The 13855-nt window shown below is 57.1% G+C and overlaps 1 protein-coding gene across 1 annotated transcript in view; it reads right to left on the reverse strand.

The window, feature by feature from the left end:
* Positions 1 to 6790: 6790 nt before the first annotated feature.
* The window catches only part of OXSR1 (oxidative stress responsive kinase 1), a 100345-nt gene continuing 93280 nt past the window's right edge, over positions 6791 to 13855 (reverse strand). Inside the window, exons 14-18 of the mRNA XM_062216207.1 lie at positions 13579 to 13643; positions 11520 to 11572; positions 10329 to 10397; positions 9441 to 9505; positions 6791 to 9137 (exon numbers count right to left, since the gene is read on the reverse strand). Coding sequence (XP_062072191.1) covers positions 9063 to 9137; positions 9441 to 9505; positions 10329 to 10397; positions 11520 to 11572; positions 13579 to 13643 — 327 coding nt within the window. The 3' untranslated portion in view covers positions 6791 to 9062. The remainder of the gene's footprint in view (positions 9138 to 9440; positions 9506 to 10328; positions 10398 to 11519; positions 11573 to 13578; positions 13644 to 13855) is intronic.

The following is a 13855-nucleotide window of genomic DNA, read 5'->3' on the forward strand; positions in this document are numbered from 1 at the left end:
GCAAAAAGGAAGACCTTTCTCTCTGTCTCTCACTGTCCACGCTGCCTGTCAAAAAAAAAAAAAAAAAAAAATTTGAAGGGGCTGACACTGTGGCGAAGCAGGTAAACTGCTGCCTGCAGTGCCGGCATCCCATATGGACACCAGTTCAAGTCCTGGCTGCTCCACTTCCAAACCAGCTCTCTGCTATGGCCTGGGAAAGCAGTGGAAGATATCCTAAAGTCCTTGGGCCCCTGCACCTATGTGGGAGACTCAGAGGAAGCTCCTGGCTTTGGATCGGCCCAGCTCCAGCCATTGTGGCCATTTGGGGAATGAACCAGCGGATGGAAGACCTCTCTCTCCCTCCGCCTCTGCCTCTCTGTAACTCTGCCTTTCAAATAAATAAATCTTTAAAAAAATTATTTCAAGTTAAAACTTAAAAAAAATACCATTTCTAGTAATAAAATATAAATTAGGAACAAAACATCTGCAAGAACGACAGCACAAAAGAGAGCAGAGTCGGCTAGGACACGGGCAGGTGCACGCTCACCTGCTGTGGGAAGCAGCGTGGCGGCTCCCAGGACCAAAAGCAGAATCGCCACTTCACACTGGAGCCCGCGCCTTCCCAGTGGGCTCGGCGTCTGACACAGCAGCTCACAGCCCTCTTGCAATGTCTGTATCCCACGTCGGAGATGCCTGGCTTGGAGTCCTGGCAGCTTCCGACTGACGCACACCTTGGGAGGCAGCAGGTCATGGCCCAAGTCCTTGGGCCCCTGCCTCCCACGTGGGAGACCCACATGGAGTTTCTGGCTCCAGCCTGGCTGTTGCAGGCTTCTGGGGAGTGAGCCAGAGGATGGAAGACCCTTCTCTCTCTCTCTCTCTCTCTCTCTCTCTCTGTATCTCTGTCTCTGTTTCTATCCCCCCCCCCCCCTTCAAATAAAAAGTGAACATAGTTTCTGGACATCCACTGACGGATGAACAGATAAAATGAGGCCTCACTCAGCCTTAAGAAAGCACAATTCTGGCTGGCGCTGCGGCTCACTAGGCTAATCCTCCGCCTGCGGTGCCGGCACCCCAGGTTCTAGTCCCGGTTGGGGCGCCAGATTCTGTCCCGGTTGCTCCTCTTCCAGGCCAGCTCTCTGCTGTGGCCAGGGAGGGCAGTGGAGGATGGCCCAAGTCCTTGGGCCCTGCACCCCATGGGAGACCAGGAGGAAGCACCTGGCTCCTGGCTTCGGATCGGCGCAGCGCGCCGGCCATAGCGGCCATTTGGGGGGTGAACCAATGGAAGGAAGACCTTTCTCTCTGTCTCTCTCTCACTGTCTAACTCTGCCTGTCAAAAAAATAAATTAAATTAGATTAAATGGACAGAACGGCTAAGGACGAGAAGCGCAGAGACAGGCTCAGGACCAAAAGGGATCCGTTCTTGCCCAGAATGAGCCGTGGAGTCCGTGCGACTCTCGCCAAAACCCGGGGGCACTTCTCACGAGCTCATTGTGCTGACCTACAGTGCACACAGAGGGTCCGCAGGGGTCATCGCTTCTTAGGAAATTCCACACGCTTGTTTTAGCTGTGTTCATTAAGGACCACCTGGATGGGCCAGGAGGAGGTTGAAAGCCCAGAAGCCGCTCTGCAGGGAGGCCAAGCTCTGACAGGCGAGACGGCGCGGCGTGCGGATCGGCAGCTGAAAACCCTCGCAGGAGATTCTTCATTTGTAAACAAGACTTTCAACCGGATTCAGGACTCAAATTTCAAAGAGAACACTCACAGGGAGTAGAGCGTGGGTCTCTGACTTCAGATTTATCACAGTACAAAACCTGCGCTGTTTTATTCTAACCATAAAGTTTTAAACTTGAGAATCTGAGCTATTAAAAATGAAACTCTTGGGGCCGGTGCTGCGGTGCAGTGGGTTAACTTGCAATGTCGGCTCTGCTTCCAATCCAGCTGCCTGCTAATGTGCGAGGGGAGGCAGGTGATGGCCCCAGGGCTTGGGTTCCTGTCACCCACGTGAGAGACCCAGATGGAGTTCCAAGATCCTGGCTTTGGCCTGGCCCAGTCCTGGCTCTTACAGCCATTTGGGGAGTGAGCCAGGGGGTGGAAGACTGATCTCTCGATCTCTCTCTGTCTCTCTCATTCTGCCTTTCAAACAAGTCAATAAATAAATAAAACATTTAAAAAAAAAAAAGAAGAAGAAGAAGAAAATCTTAAAGTGGAAAAAAGCTCCTGGGAGAAGCTATTTGTAGACACAGGCAGGTGACAAGGATTAGGATCCACACATCAATAATACAAAGACAACAAAGAGGGACCGGGCGGGCAGGTGGGCCACACGCGGAGGGAGAAGAGCTCTTTAGGAATGCAGGACCTCAAGACCTGCTTAAACCAACGTGACAGACCAACCCGGAAGGGTGACAGCGCTGCTGGCAGAGGACCCGTCTCCCGTGTGCTCCTGGCCCACTTGGGAACGCCACTGGGCACGGTCTCCCACGGTCACGTGGGTCCCGTAGCTTGTGCTACTCTGAGTGTTCCCTTGTTTGCACGCGCACTGCAGGAAACGAGCCCTAGAATGCCACGACGCGGGGAGTGCGCTGCCTGCCCCCCCCCCAGCACACCCCTTTCCCTCTCGGGCCCCTCGGCCCCTCCCGTCTCTCCAGGGGCTGCTGTCTGCACCCACGGTGACCCCAGCTCCACAGTCCGGGCAGGCGAGCGCTCTCCATCACCAACACACTGCCTGGGTCACCCCAGCAGGCAGACCCCTCTCCTCTGGCTGGCCCACGCCGGCCCCCCACGGAGTCTCACACGGCTTAGCTGCGGGCAGAAGCGGTCACGGCCATCTGGCGCTTGCTTTCCAGAGCCTGGCCAATGGGCCAGCACGCCCACACGGCTGCGAGTGGCCTAGACTGGGAGCCACTCAGCTCTACTTCTGATTTACTCTGTGGGGGGTTGGTGGGGCCACTCACCCCAGAGCGTGGAATCCAACCCGCGAAAGCCGACTAGAAGGTGCGGACGACCTAACGCTCCAGGAGGCGGGGTCAGGAGCAGAGGGAGTCCGGTGGCCGTAGCCGACTTCAAGGACGGGACGCCACCAGCCAGGAGGAGCCGCCCCGACACTCACTCTGGTAACCGACGTGCGTTCTCCTAAGCCACACGCGAGCCGTGGAAGCCAGGGTGGGGTGCACGCTAGCAAGCCTGGGGGTGAGAGTGGGTAGAGGAGGCCTCAGGGGACAGAAGCAGGGAGGCCACAGCCGGGCATAGCCGTCTCTCCCCGCAGGGCCCCTCTCTCCACTGGCGGACAGCCCCAGGCAGCAGCAGGAGAGCCCCTCACAGCCTCCTGTCCGCTGTCTGCTCCCCACCCCACCCCCACCCTCGGTTGCCTTGTGTCCCCCCAAGCTCACACACCAGCGCCCACCTGCCAGACTCTCAGAGCCAGAATGTGTGGGTTCCCTTGGTGGCCGGGGGTGGTGTCACAATGGGGTGCGAAAGCCTCAGGGTACGCTGGGGGTGGTCAAAGGGCGCATTCTATTCCCAGGGTACAACGGGGCGCAGCCCGGAGCCTTGTGCAGACTCCCCCCAGACACCACATGGTTACCGGCAGTCCGTCAAGACCTCCTGGCCCCACACCTCTGCTCTGTCTCTGGCCGTGGCCGGAGCGCTCCTCTGCCTTCTTGCAGGATCAGGTTTCCAGCCTCCCATGGTTGGTGGGCGACAGGTCAGCACAGGGCCCATACAAGGCAGACCCTGGAGGGGACGGGATGACCCTGCACTGGGGTTGACACACTACCAGACCATCTAAGCAATGTTGGGGCGGCAGCCTCACCAGTACTTGTTTGTAATTTGGATCACATTTTTTTAGTAAGAGTTTGTTTATTTATTTGACAGGCAGAGTTACATAGAGAGGGAGAGACAGGTCTTCCATCTGCTGGTTCACTCCCCAAATGTCTGCAATGGCCAGAGCTGGTCCGATCTGAAGCCAGGAGCTTCTTCTGGGCCTCCAACGCAGGTGCAGGGGCCCAAGGACTTGGGCCATCTTCTGCTGCTTTCCCAGGCCATAGCAGGAGCTGGATGGGAAGAGGAACAGCTGGGACGTGGACCAGTGCCCGTGTGGGATGCCGGCACTGCAGGCGGAGGCTCAGCCCCACTACACGACAGTGCCGGCCCCTCACCACTGTATCTTTTCCATGCTGAATGATGGAGGGCAGAGCTGGCAACAAGGAAGGCCACCCCGAAGTCTCCACTTAGCACTGAATCTGTATTCTCCCAGATAACAACTTCCAAGTGAGATGCACCGTGCTGTGGATCATCCGAGAACTTACTCGGATCTACCCTGCAGCCTTCCTCAGGTTGTGCCTTCAATCCCAGCCCTGGCTGACTCCAAACGGAAGCCGCCCAACAACGTCCTGGCCGTTAAGAACTGCTCGTTCCACTGGGGCTGGATCAGCAATGTGACGAGCCAGCAAGCTTCTCCGCTACACTTTGCTTAGCAGGAGAGACAGCAGCACCCAGTCCAGAGAGCCTGGGTGAAGTCCTGGCTCCAGCCTCCTGCTACCGCGGCCCCCCAGGGGACGGCTCCAGTGCTCGGGTCCCTGCCCCCACATGGGAGACCCAGACTGGGTTTCCAGCTCCGGCCTTGGCCTGGACCAGCCCCTGCCATTGTAGGCACTGGGGTGTGAAGCAGTGGATGCGCGCTCTCTAGCTCTTTAGAAAGGCCATGGTTAAGGACTGCAGCAGAGTCCCCTGCCAGAGGACGCGGCTGGCGAGCAGGTTCGGCTATTTTTGATGACACATTTTAATGACCAGAACTAGGATCCCAAGTATTATCAGGACTCCGGCATTTCCATGACGCCATGGAATTGCTGAAGCACACTACTAACACGGCCACATAAGTCGAGGTCAAGAACGTGTAGCATCACTTACGACTGGACAATGTGCCTGCTATAATTTAACATAGCAAACAGGCCAGTCAGCTCAATAGCTCTCATTCTATAAAGAAAAATATTCTTTGGAGATGTTTCAAGGACCCATCTGAAAAATCCTTAAGTTAATTTGAGGTTAAGAAAAAGACAGTTTAGAAGTTGATTTTAAGAAGTTCACCAAAAATACCATGGGCTTAAAATACTTGGTTAATATAGGACCACAGGTCATGGCGAGCAACAGTCATTCATTTAACCAAAGTGATCACTGAGTCTTTGAAGGCAAACACAAAGAGGTAGGCAGCTTAAACACCCTAATCCTCAAGACCAGACTTGGGGCCGGCGCTGTGGCACAGCGAGTTAAGCCGCTGCCTGCAGTACTGGCATCCCATATGGACGCCGGTTTGCACCTCGGCTGCTCCACTTCTGGTCCAGCTCTCTCTGCTAAGCGACTGGGAAAACAGAAGATGGTCCAAGTGCTTGGGCCCCTGCACCCATGTGGGAGACTGGGAAGAAGCTCCTGGCTCCTGGCTTCAGCCTGGCCCAGCCCTGGTCGATACAGCCATTTGGGGAGTGAACCAGCAGTTGGAAGACCTCTCTCTCTGTCTCTCTGCCTTTCAAGTAAGTTATGAATAAATTTTAAAAGAGAAGACTCAATTTTTTTGATGTCTCAGACAGACAACACGAGGCACAGGAAGTTACCTTGGTAAAACAGAATCCTTGTTTCCAAGGCCAATTACCTTCAAAGGTGAAGAAAAACTTTATAATTTCCTTGTATGGGCAGATCACCATTCCAAGAAAACTGAGATGACCAAAACCAAAACCTAGCTTGCCTCAGCAAACCTTAGATACTAATGCAGTCGTTAGAAACGTCATCAATTCCCTCCTAATCTTACCTGAACTGATCACAAACAAAAGTCCTTTCCTAAGATTCACCTTCCACAAACCTGAATTTCCTCGTCCATTGTTTTTGAATATTTATTTATTTATTTGAAACGGTAGAGATACAGAGTAAGCAAGATGGATCTTCCATCTGTCGGCTGCAATGGCCAGGGATGGGCCAGTCCGAAGCCAGGAGCTTCCTCCTGATCTCCCATGTGGGTGCAGGTACCCAAGCACTTGGGCCGTCTTCCACTGCTTTTCCAGGTGCATTGGCAGAGAGCTGGATCAGAAGTGGAGCAGCCGGGACTCAGACCAGCACACATATGGGACGCTGGTGTTGCAGGTGGCAGCTTAACCTGCTATTCCATGCGCTGGCCCCGTGCCTCCGCTTCTGTGCAGGAACGCTAAGGCACCAGGCCCACAGACATGGCCCGATCTCAGACGGAGCGGGGCCCGCGGACACGGCCCGACCTCGGACGGAGCGGGGCCCGCGGACACGGCCCGACCTCGGACGGAGCGGGGCCCGCGGACACGGCCCGACCTCGGACGGAGCGGGGCCCACGGACACGGCCCGATCTCAGACGGAACGGCAGGTGGAGGACTTGGTCTATCCCCGGCCGCCCTCCCCCAAAGAAACAGGCGCCTCCTCCCTGTCTCCGTGAGTCCATTGTGTAACCTGCTGATGTAGGGCAAGCCCAGTCAGCGGCAGGCCACGTGGTGCTGGGACGGGGTGCTGGTGACGGGGACACAGAGGTTACCCCCTCAATACCAGAGCCAAGCAGGGGCGAGGTCAGCCCTGCTCTGAATGACCACAGGGGACTCCCGAGGGCTGGACACCGGCACTTTCCCCTGCCCAAAGCCCGAGAGGCACACAGGAGAACGCGCGGTGATGCAGCTGTGGACCAACCCCGCCTCCGGGACTGGGCTCCCCAGCGGCACAGAGACCATCTGGAGACCCACGCTCAGCTTAGCTGGTGCACACTTGGCCCGTGCCCACTCACAGGAGAAACCGGAGCTAAACACAGCACTAAAGACAATTTACTCTTTATTGATTAAAAATGAAGAAAACATGCAGTAAAATACAAAGTCAAAAAGGGGGGGAGGGGGTTGGATATTTTACATCTTCCGTAACCGAGCGACGCGTCGTAGGGGGAGCCTCCAGATCATTACGTACTATCAGCTGGCCCTAGGGTTTGGTTCAAAACTTAAGCAAAAAACTCAAACAAATCCGCTAGTCACTTACACAGACCGGGCATTTCACAGATGGCACTGGCACGCGTTACCTGTGCCACAGTCAGCCCCCACGCCAGGGACCTGGCGCAGTGAGGCCAGCTGAACCCCGGGGGCAGCGCCATCACTCACCAGGCCCCGGGCAGCTGCTGCCCGCCTGCCTCTCAGCCTCACTGCCTGCTGGGACTTGCCGTCTCCGAATCCCCCGCAGGCAGGAGCGCCCGGCCCACTGCTGCTGTCCCGCTGACAAGGCGACAGAGCCAGCACTCCCAGCCTGGTGCCAGATCACCTCCAAATGGGACGCCACCACCCTGGCGTTCCTAAGTCAATCGATTACAATAGGTTTGTTTGAAACTAAACTGCACACTCCTAGGCGAGCCCCATACTCATCCCCACCTCCCTGTCCTGGCTTCCCCACCCCCACCCTAAAAGGAAAAGGTAAACAATGCTAAGTACTTCCAGCCACTAGTCCATCTCCTCTCCACCCACCGGCTCAGCAGACTTCCCACTCTTACCAATCCTGCTGGACCTCGGACTTCGGTTTCTGGTCCTCTGATCTACTCTCCCTCTAACCCACATCCCAAACCCATCGCTTCTCCCCTCCCCCCACCCCCTGCACAACATTCAGCCCTTTCCCAACATGCCTCTGCACCCAGGGCAGGTGAGAAAGCCTAGGACCAAAGCCACAGACTCAGAGAACGAGACAGGGTGTGGCAGGTCAGCTTGTTCAGGCCAAGCTGGCGAGGGCGCGAGTGACCCTGTGGAAGTTGTCTTCCTTCGCCGCAGGCCCGCGGCCAAAGGCGCGCGTCTTCTTAAGGCCAGGTTGTGTCCCACTCATACAGAAGACGTGGCAGGGTTACCAGCAATCAGACAGGAGGCTGACTGCGCACCAGCAGGAAAGAGAAAAGCCAACCCCGCGGGGTATTTCACATATTGCATTATGAGTGCCCCTTTCTAAGCCTAAAGAATAATTTATATTATTTCTGTAGAAAATCAAATGAACACTGTCTACTGAGAAACCCTAAAGGTCACGGCACATGTGGCTTCGCTGTTCGTCGAGTGCGGTGGGCGCGCGTCCCCCTCCGAGGAGTCAGTGCAGGAGGAGGGCAGCAGGCAGGCCCCTCTGGCCTCTCTGGCCTCTGGCGCAGCGTGGCTCTTTATTGCTGTGGGAGCCCGAGCCTCGCACGCCCGCCTCCCCACGACCCGCAGGCCAGGTGAACTGCTTCCCACTGCAGGACCTAGGGCAGGCGCGGTTTTTCTTCAATCCAATTTCTCAAGACTTGAACATAAATACTTCCCGATGATCGGAGTTTTTCCTGTCCAAAACCACCTCTGGCAGTTCGCTTTTCCAAGCCATTCCTGACACTGCGTGAAAAACGGCCGGCAGCTCCGCGTGGGAGGAGCCTGCGGCTGCAGTCCGCACCAGCTGAAGTTAAGGCTAGCAACCCTCTCTGAGGGGCAGTGAGGAAGGGCTGCCCGGGGCAGCCGCAGCAAACGCTGAGACACGCCAGGGGTAGACAGGAACACAGTTCAGGCCGCCTCCATCGAGGCTGTGCTTTTTCCTAACAAAGGTTGCTCGAATTCACATCAGATACAAAGAAAAAAGTACTGCATTGAATTCTCTGGGCTCCAGCTGAACAGTCAACTTTTAATTGCTACTGCAGTGGTAAAGAGTGGCCCAAGACAGCCACCCCTGGCAGGCGTGCGTGACCAGGCGGGCCGAGGAAGCCCAAGGGAGCTGCTCCCTTCCACCCGGGCCAGCACTGGAGTAAGGCAAGAGTGAGCTCGCAGATCGCCCTCCTGGGCCACTTCTCAGATGGAGGAAGACGGGGACAGGTGCAGGACACTGACGAACGGAACTCTGTGAGGGGACGCTGGCCACTGGGGACCCGACGTTTCTTTCCCTGGGGGACGAAGGGGACGACAACAGCAGGAAGAACAGAGGACGCTAACGTGCCGAGCCGGAGGGTTGCTGCTGGGTTCTTTGGCAGAAGAGGGTTTAGGCCAACAGAAGCAACGGGGTATGCACACGTGTGGAATCTCCTGCGGCCGCTCCTCCAGGGCTGCGGCTCAGCTGATGCTGAGCTGGGCGAATCCGACGAGTTTGCTGTCATCAGGGATATCTGAGCCTTCCACTCCAGATGCCTGGAAACCAAACAAGAGAGAAGCGGTGGCTGCCTGCACGCCGTGACCGCAGCCAGCAGAAGACAGGACCGTGGGAAGAAAGGCGTGGGCCACTGACGGGAGGCTGACCCGGGTGTCTCTTCCCAAAGACGGGGGCTGGCTACACAGTGGGACAATGTGTGCGGACGGGAGGGGAGGCCCTGGCAAGGAGCCACCAGCCCAGGGCCCTCCGCGTGTGGACACTCCTCCCAGGGAACACAGGAGCCGGCCGCGGAGGCCGCTGCTGGGAAAGGCAAGCCGGTTTAAAAGGGGAACGGTGAATACCAGTTTGAAAGTGACCGATCGATTCGACTGAGGTTCTTCTACAATCTTCTGCAAATTAGCTGCCACTGTAATCAGACGAACAGAAAGAGTGACGGATGAGACGTTAAGTCCGCCCACTTTCAGCCATATTTTAAAAGTTTAAACAGAGGCTCAGAAGCTTCTGTGTACAATCAACGTGGAAGCAGAAAGATCAAGCAAAAAAACAAACAAAACCCAAACGCAAAGTAACCTCTCAACTCATCGCCAAGTCGTACAAGTGAATGTCTCTGTCCTGCCGGTGTGAAAGTGACAGAGGCTGGACGTGGCCCACACGCCCGGCCCGGCAAAGGGAAACCTGCTGATGGGCACAGACAGGGGCCTGCTCTTCTAGGACCACGTCGCTCCTGTGGCTGGGGACACCAGGGCAGCCGTGGCCAGGCTCACGTGGTCCTGTGACTTTTGTCATCCTTTCTACCATAGTCTCCAGACCTGTGTGTGCGCTTTCACGTCCACCACCAGAGGTCAAAAGGCCAACTCAGGGGCTGCCCCAGCTCCCTGCTGGTGCACCTGCGAAGGAGCAGAGGATGGGCCACGTGTGGGCCCGTCACCCATGTAGGAGACCGGATGGAGTTCCAGGCTCCTGGCTTCCTCCTGCTCTGGTCCTGGTCGTTGTGGCCATTTGGGAAGTGAACGGTGGGTGGAGGCTGGCTCGCTCGCTCGCTCTCTGTACATGTGCATGGGTAAGGGTGGGTGGGTGAGCTCTGGGGGCTGGCGGTGGGTGAGGACTACCTGCAATGCCTGCAATTTCACAATGCCAAAAACCAGAAGACTACTTGGGGGACTAACACGTGGTTTTCTAGGTACCAGTATTTAGAGCCAGGGCACAAGGCCAGAGCGCAGCGTAGTTACCTATTACTAAATCCCTTCCGTCAACCAGGCCAGCAGAAATCAGCTCCTGAGAGACACCCTCCGCCGTATCTGTAAGGACAAAGAAGAAGGGGCTGGGTTTCAGGCACCTCCGGGCCACTGCCACCTCTCAGAACAGTGTGGCTGCCAGCTCTGTGGGGCCCAAGCTCGCTACTAAACCCACAGAGTCCAGAAGGCAGGCACGGTCCTGCTCTCACACACAGATTTGTTCCTACCGCTGGGGATCGTCTCGAGTGAGGAATTCTCCCAGCTGTGGCTAGGGCGCAGCTCTTCCTGACAGCCACAGAGGGAACTTTCTGGACGGCGAAGGCAGAGGGGCTGAGCTCAGGTCAGAATCCCCACCAGCGACATCGCGCACGAGACCCCGACTTGCGAGGGCAACCATGGATGTGAGATCTCTGAGCTCCGAGACATGAAAATGAATGGGCAGTCTTGTGAGGGCCAAACCCAGAAAGGTGAATTCTCAATCAAAACCGGGAAGAATGAATCTCTCCTCTTTGGGGGCACATTCTGAAGCCCTTTCGTTTTCATTTTGGTCGCTTTTGTTCTCACATCATGATGGCCGGCGGTGCAAGCTCGGCGGTGGGCGGCGCTGGAAACTGAAACCAGGACACACAGCGCCAGTCCACCTCGTCCTCTGGAGCCCCCGCTCCCGCGGGACCAGAGACTCGCGTGCCTCCCGAGGGCCCGCCTGCGCCTGGCTCCGAAGCAGAACGGCAGCCTCTCTCCATCTGCACCTGTTCTCGCCAGTGGCTGCCGCTGCTGACCCCGAGACAGCAGGGGGCGGAGGCCTGCGTCCCCTGGGCCACCCGTGGAGGACAGCCATGCAGAGCCAGTGGCTGGAGAGCTGGTCTGACTCCAGCGATGCCGGCCCTGTACCCTCACAGCGGACACACGGCCTTTTACTGCGCCTGTGTATTAAGCCGCTGTGCAGTGGACACGGGGATTCGCCCAGGCGAGGCTTAGACAACGCCCATTAATTAAGCAGTAAATGAGCTGTTTTCACCAGGAAGTTCATTTTATAATACAACAAGCTGTATCTTAGTTTTATTCAAACACTCCTCAAAACCTTTAAAACGAGAAAAACGTTTCCCATCCTTTAACAACAAAACCTATCCAGTGGACAAAAACTTCCCAGTTCACTAAATGCTTTCAGTGTTTTTGATACCTCACCTCTCCCAGGAGTAAATTCAAATCGGATATCATTTAGTTCCTTTTTGGAATTCCTGGGGAAGAAAACAGAACGCGTAAGTCAGAGCTCCTGACAGCACAGACCCTGCCGGTGTGCCTCAGGACATCCGGACTCCTACTCCACGGGTCAGGAAGCTCGGAACGACCACCGCTTGTCCCGTCAGCCAACGTGGACACCTCACGCCGCTGAGGAGACTGGCACGCCCACTGCTCCCCCGAGAGACGATGCTGTGGCTGGATGTGTCCTCCTGTGTGGAAACTGCAGCCCGATGCTAGGGCGTGGAGAGGCGCCTCGGCCATGCAGGTTCCGCTCTCACAAGGACCCACAGTGTAGCGGGTAAAGCTGCTGCCCACAGTGCTGGCATCCCCTATGGGCTGGTTCCAGTTGCGGCTGCTCCACTCCTGATCCAGCTCCCTGCTCATGGCCTGGAAAGCAGTGGAGGATGGCCCAAGTGCCTGGGCCCCTGCACCCATGTGGGAGACCTGGGAGAAGCTCCTGGCTTCTGGCTTTGGCCTGGCTCAGCCCTGGGCCCCTGCACCCATGTGGGAGACCTGGGAGAAGCTCCTGGCTTCTGGCTTTGGCTTGGCTCAGCCCTGGGCCCCTGCACCCATGTGGGAGACCTGGGAGAAGCTCCTGGCTTCCGGCTTTGGCCTGGCTCAGCCCAGGGCCCTGCACCCAGGTGGGAGACCTGGGAGAAGCTCCTGGCTCCTGGCTTTGGCCTGGCTCAGCCCTGGGCCCTGCACCCATGTGGGAGACCTGGGAGAAGCTCCTGGCTCCTGGCTTTGGCCTGGCTCAGCCCTGGGCCCTGCAGCCATTTAAGGAGTGAACAGTAGTAGGAAGATCTCGATGTTTCGATTCTCTCCCTCCCTCCCTCCCTCCCTCCCTCCCCCACCCCCAATTCTGACTTTCAAATAAACAAGAGAAAGAAAGGCTCCCTGCCGTGGTGGTGGGAGCAGGGGTCAGAGCCGGCAATCCCAGCCAGGCCCGTCACCGTCACCGTGGGTCGAAACCTCTCCAGGTCCCGCTTTCACGGTCTGTTTCTCAGGTGCGTTTGTGAGTAGAAAGAGACCTCATCGGAGCAACACAGCAGCCACAGCTATTCTGACGGGGACCCCGGCACCCTGACCGCAAAACCGGCAGAGGGAAGGGCTGCGTGCCGAGTTACACAGAGAGAGGAGAGGCAGAGACAGACAGAAAAGTCCTCCATCTGATGGCTCACTCCCCAGTTGGCTGCAACGGAGCTGTGCCGATCCAAAGCCAGGAGCCAGGAGCTTCTTCCGGGTCTCCCACACAGGTGCAGGGGCCCAAGGACTTGGGCCATCTTCTGCTGATTTTCCAGGCCACAGCAGAGAGCTGGATCAGAAGTGGAGCAGCCGGGACTCGAACCGCCGCCCATATGGGATGCCGGTGCTGCAGGCCAGGGCGTTAACCCGCTGTGCCACATGAACACATGGGGCTGTGCCAGCCCCAGGAACAAGTTCTACGGAAGACACTTCCTTTTCAGCAGCCTCTGCATGCCCCCACCTCGAACAGCGGAATAAACCACAACCTATTTGGAGGTTTTTCTTAAAAGAACGAGGCCTTTAGGTGATTGATCACAATCAAAAAGCCTCCCCTCTTGCGCCAGTGGCTCTCACAGTCCATGCTGTTACGTGAGGGCACTGCAAATGGTGGACGATGGAACTGAAGTTTATTTTGGTGCAGAAGCTGTTTGACACCCAGGCTCAGGGTTTTCAAACACGCATCTCTCCTGAGCCTCCGCAGCCCAGGGACGGTCTAATCTCTAGATGCGCCAGCTGGAGCTGCTCCCCTCGTCCGCCCAAGCACAGACCCCGCGCCCCAGCTCCAGGGGCTGCCCTGCGAGCAGGCAAACACATCAGCGTTCGGGGAGAAGCGAGCAGAAGGCTGCGCGCAGCAGAAGTCCAGCACCTGCCGGCAGCCAGGCCCCACGCTGCTGGTGGACAAGCCACCTGGACGCGAACAGCAGCTCGGCCGCAGGCTGGCGCAGACTCGCAGAGTATTCCAAGGAGGAATCCTTACCTCAATCTCAGTACCAGGCTGATGGGGACCTTGACTTCCTGCGAACTTGCTCCCGAAGGCACAGCCTGCAAAGCATTGAACGTCAGAAGTCACTGCCCGGCTCAGCAAGTGCCGACAGGGTGACGGGCCTCTGCAGGCAAACCGTCCGCGCGGGGGCAACTTCCTTCCTCTCCCGAAGTCCCAGTCCCTGCCACACTCCCCCCGGGGGAGGACACCAAGACGCTCGACGTCGGCCTGGGTCCAACACAATTAGAGGAGCAGTTCTCACACCCAGGTG

This window comes from Lepus europaeus, chromosome 2, assembly GCF_033115175.1.
Source record: "Lepus europaeus isolate LE1 chromosome 2, mLepTim1.pri, whole genome shotgun sequence".
Lineage (NCBI taxonomy): Eukaryota > Metazoa > Chordata > Mammalia > Lagomorpha > Leporidae > Lepus > Lepus europaeus.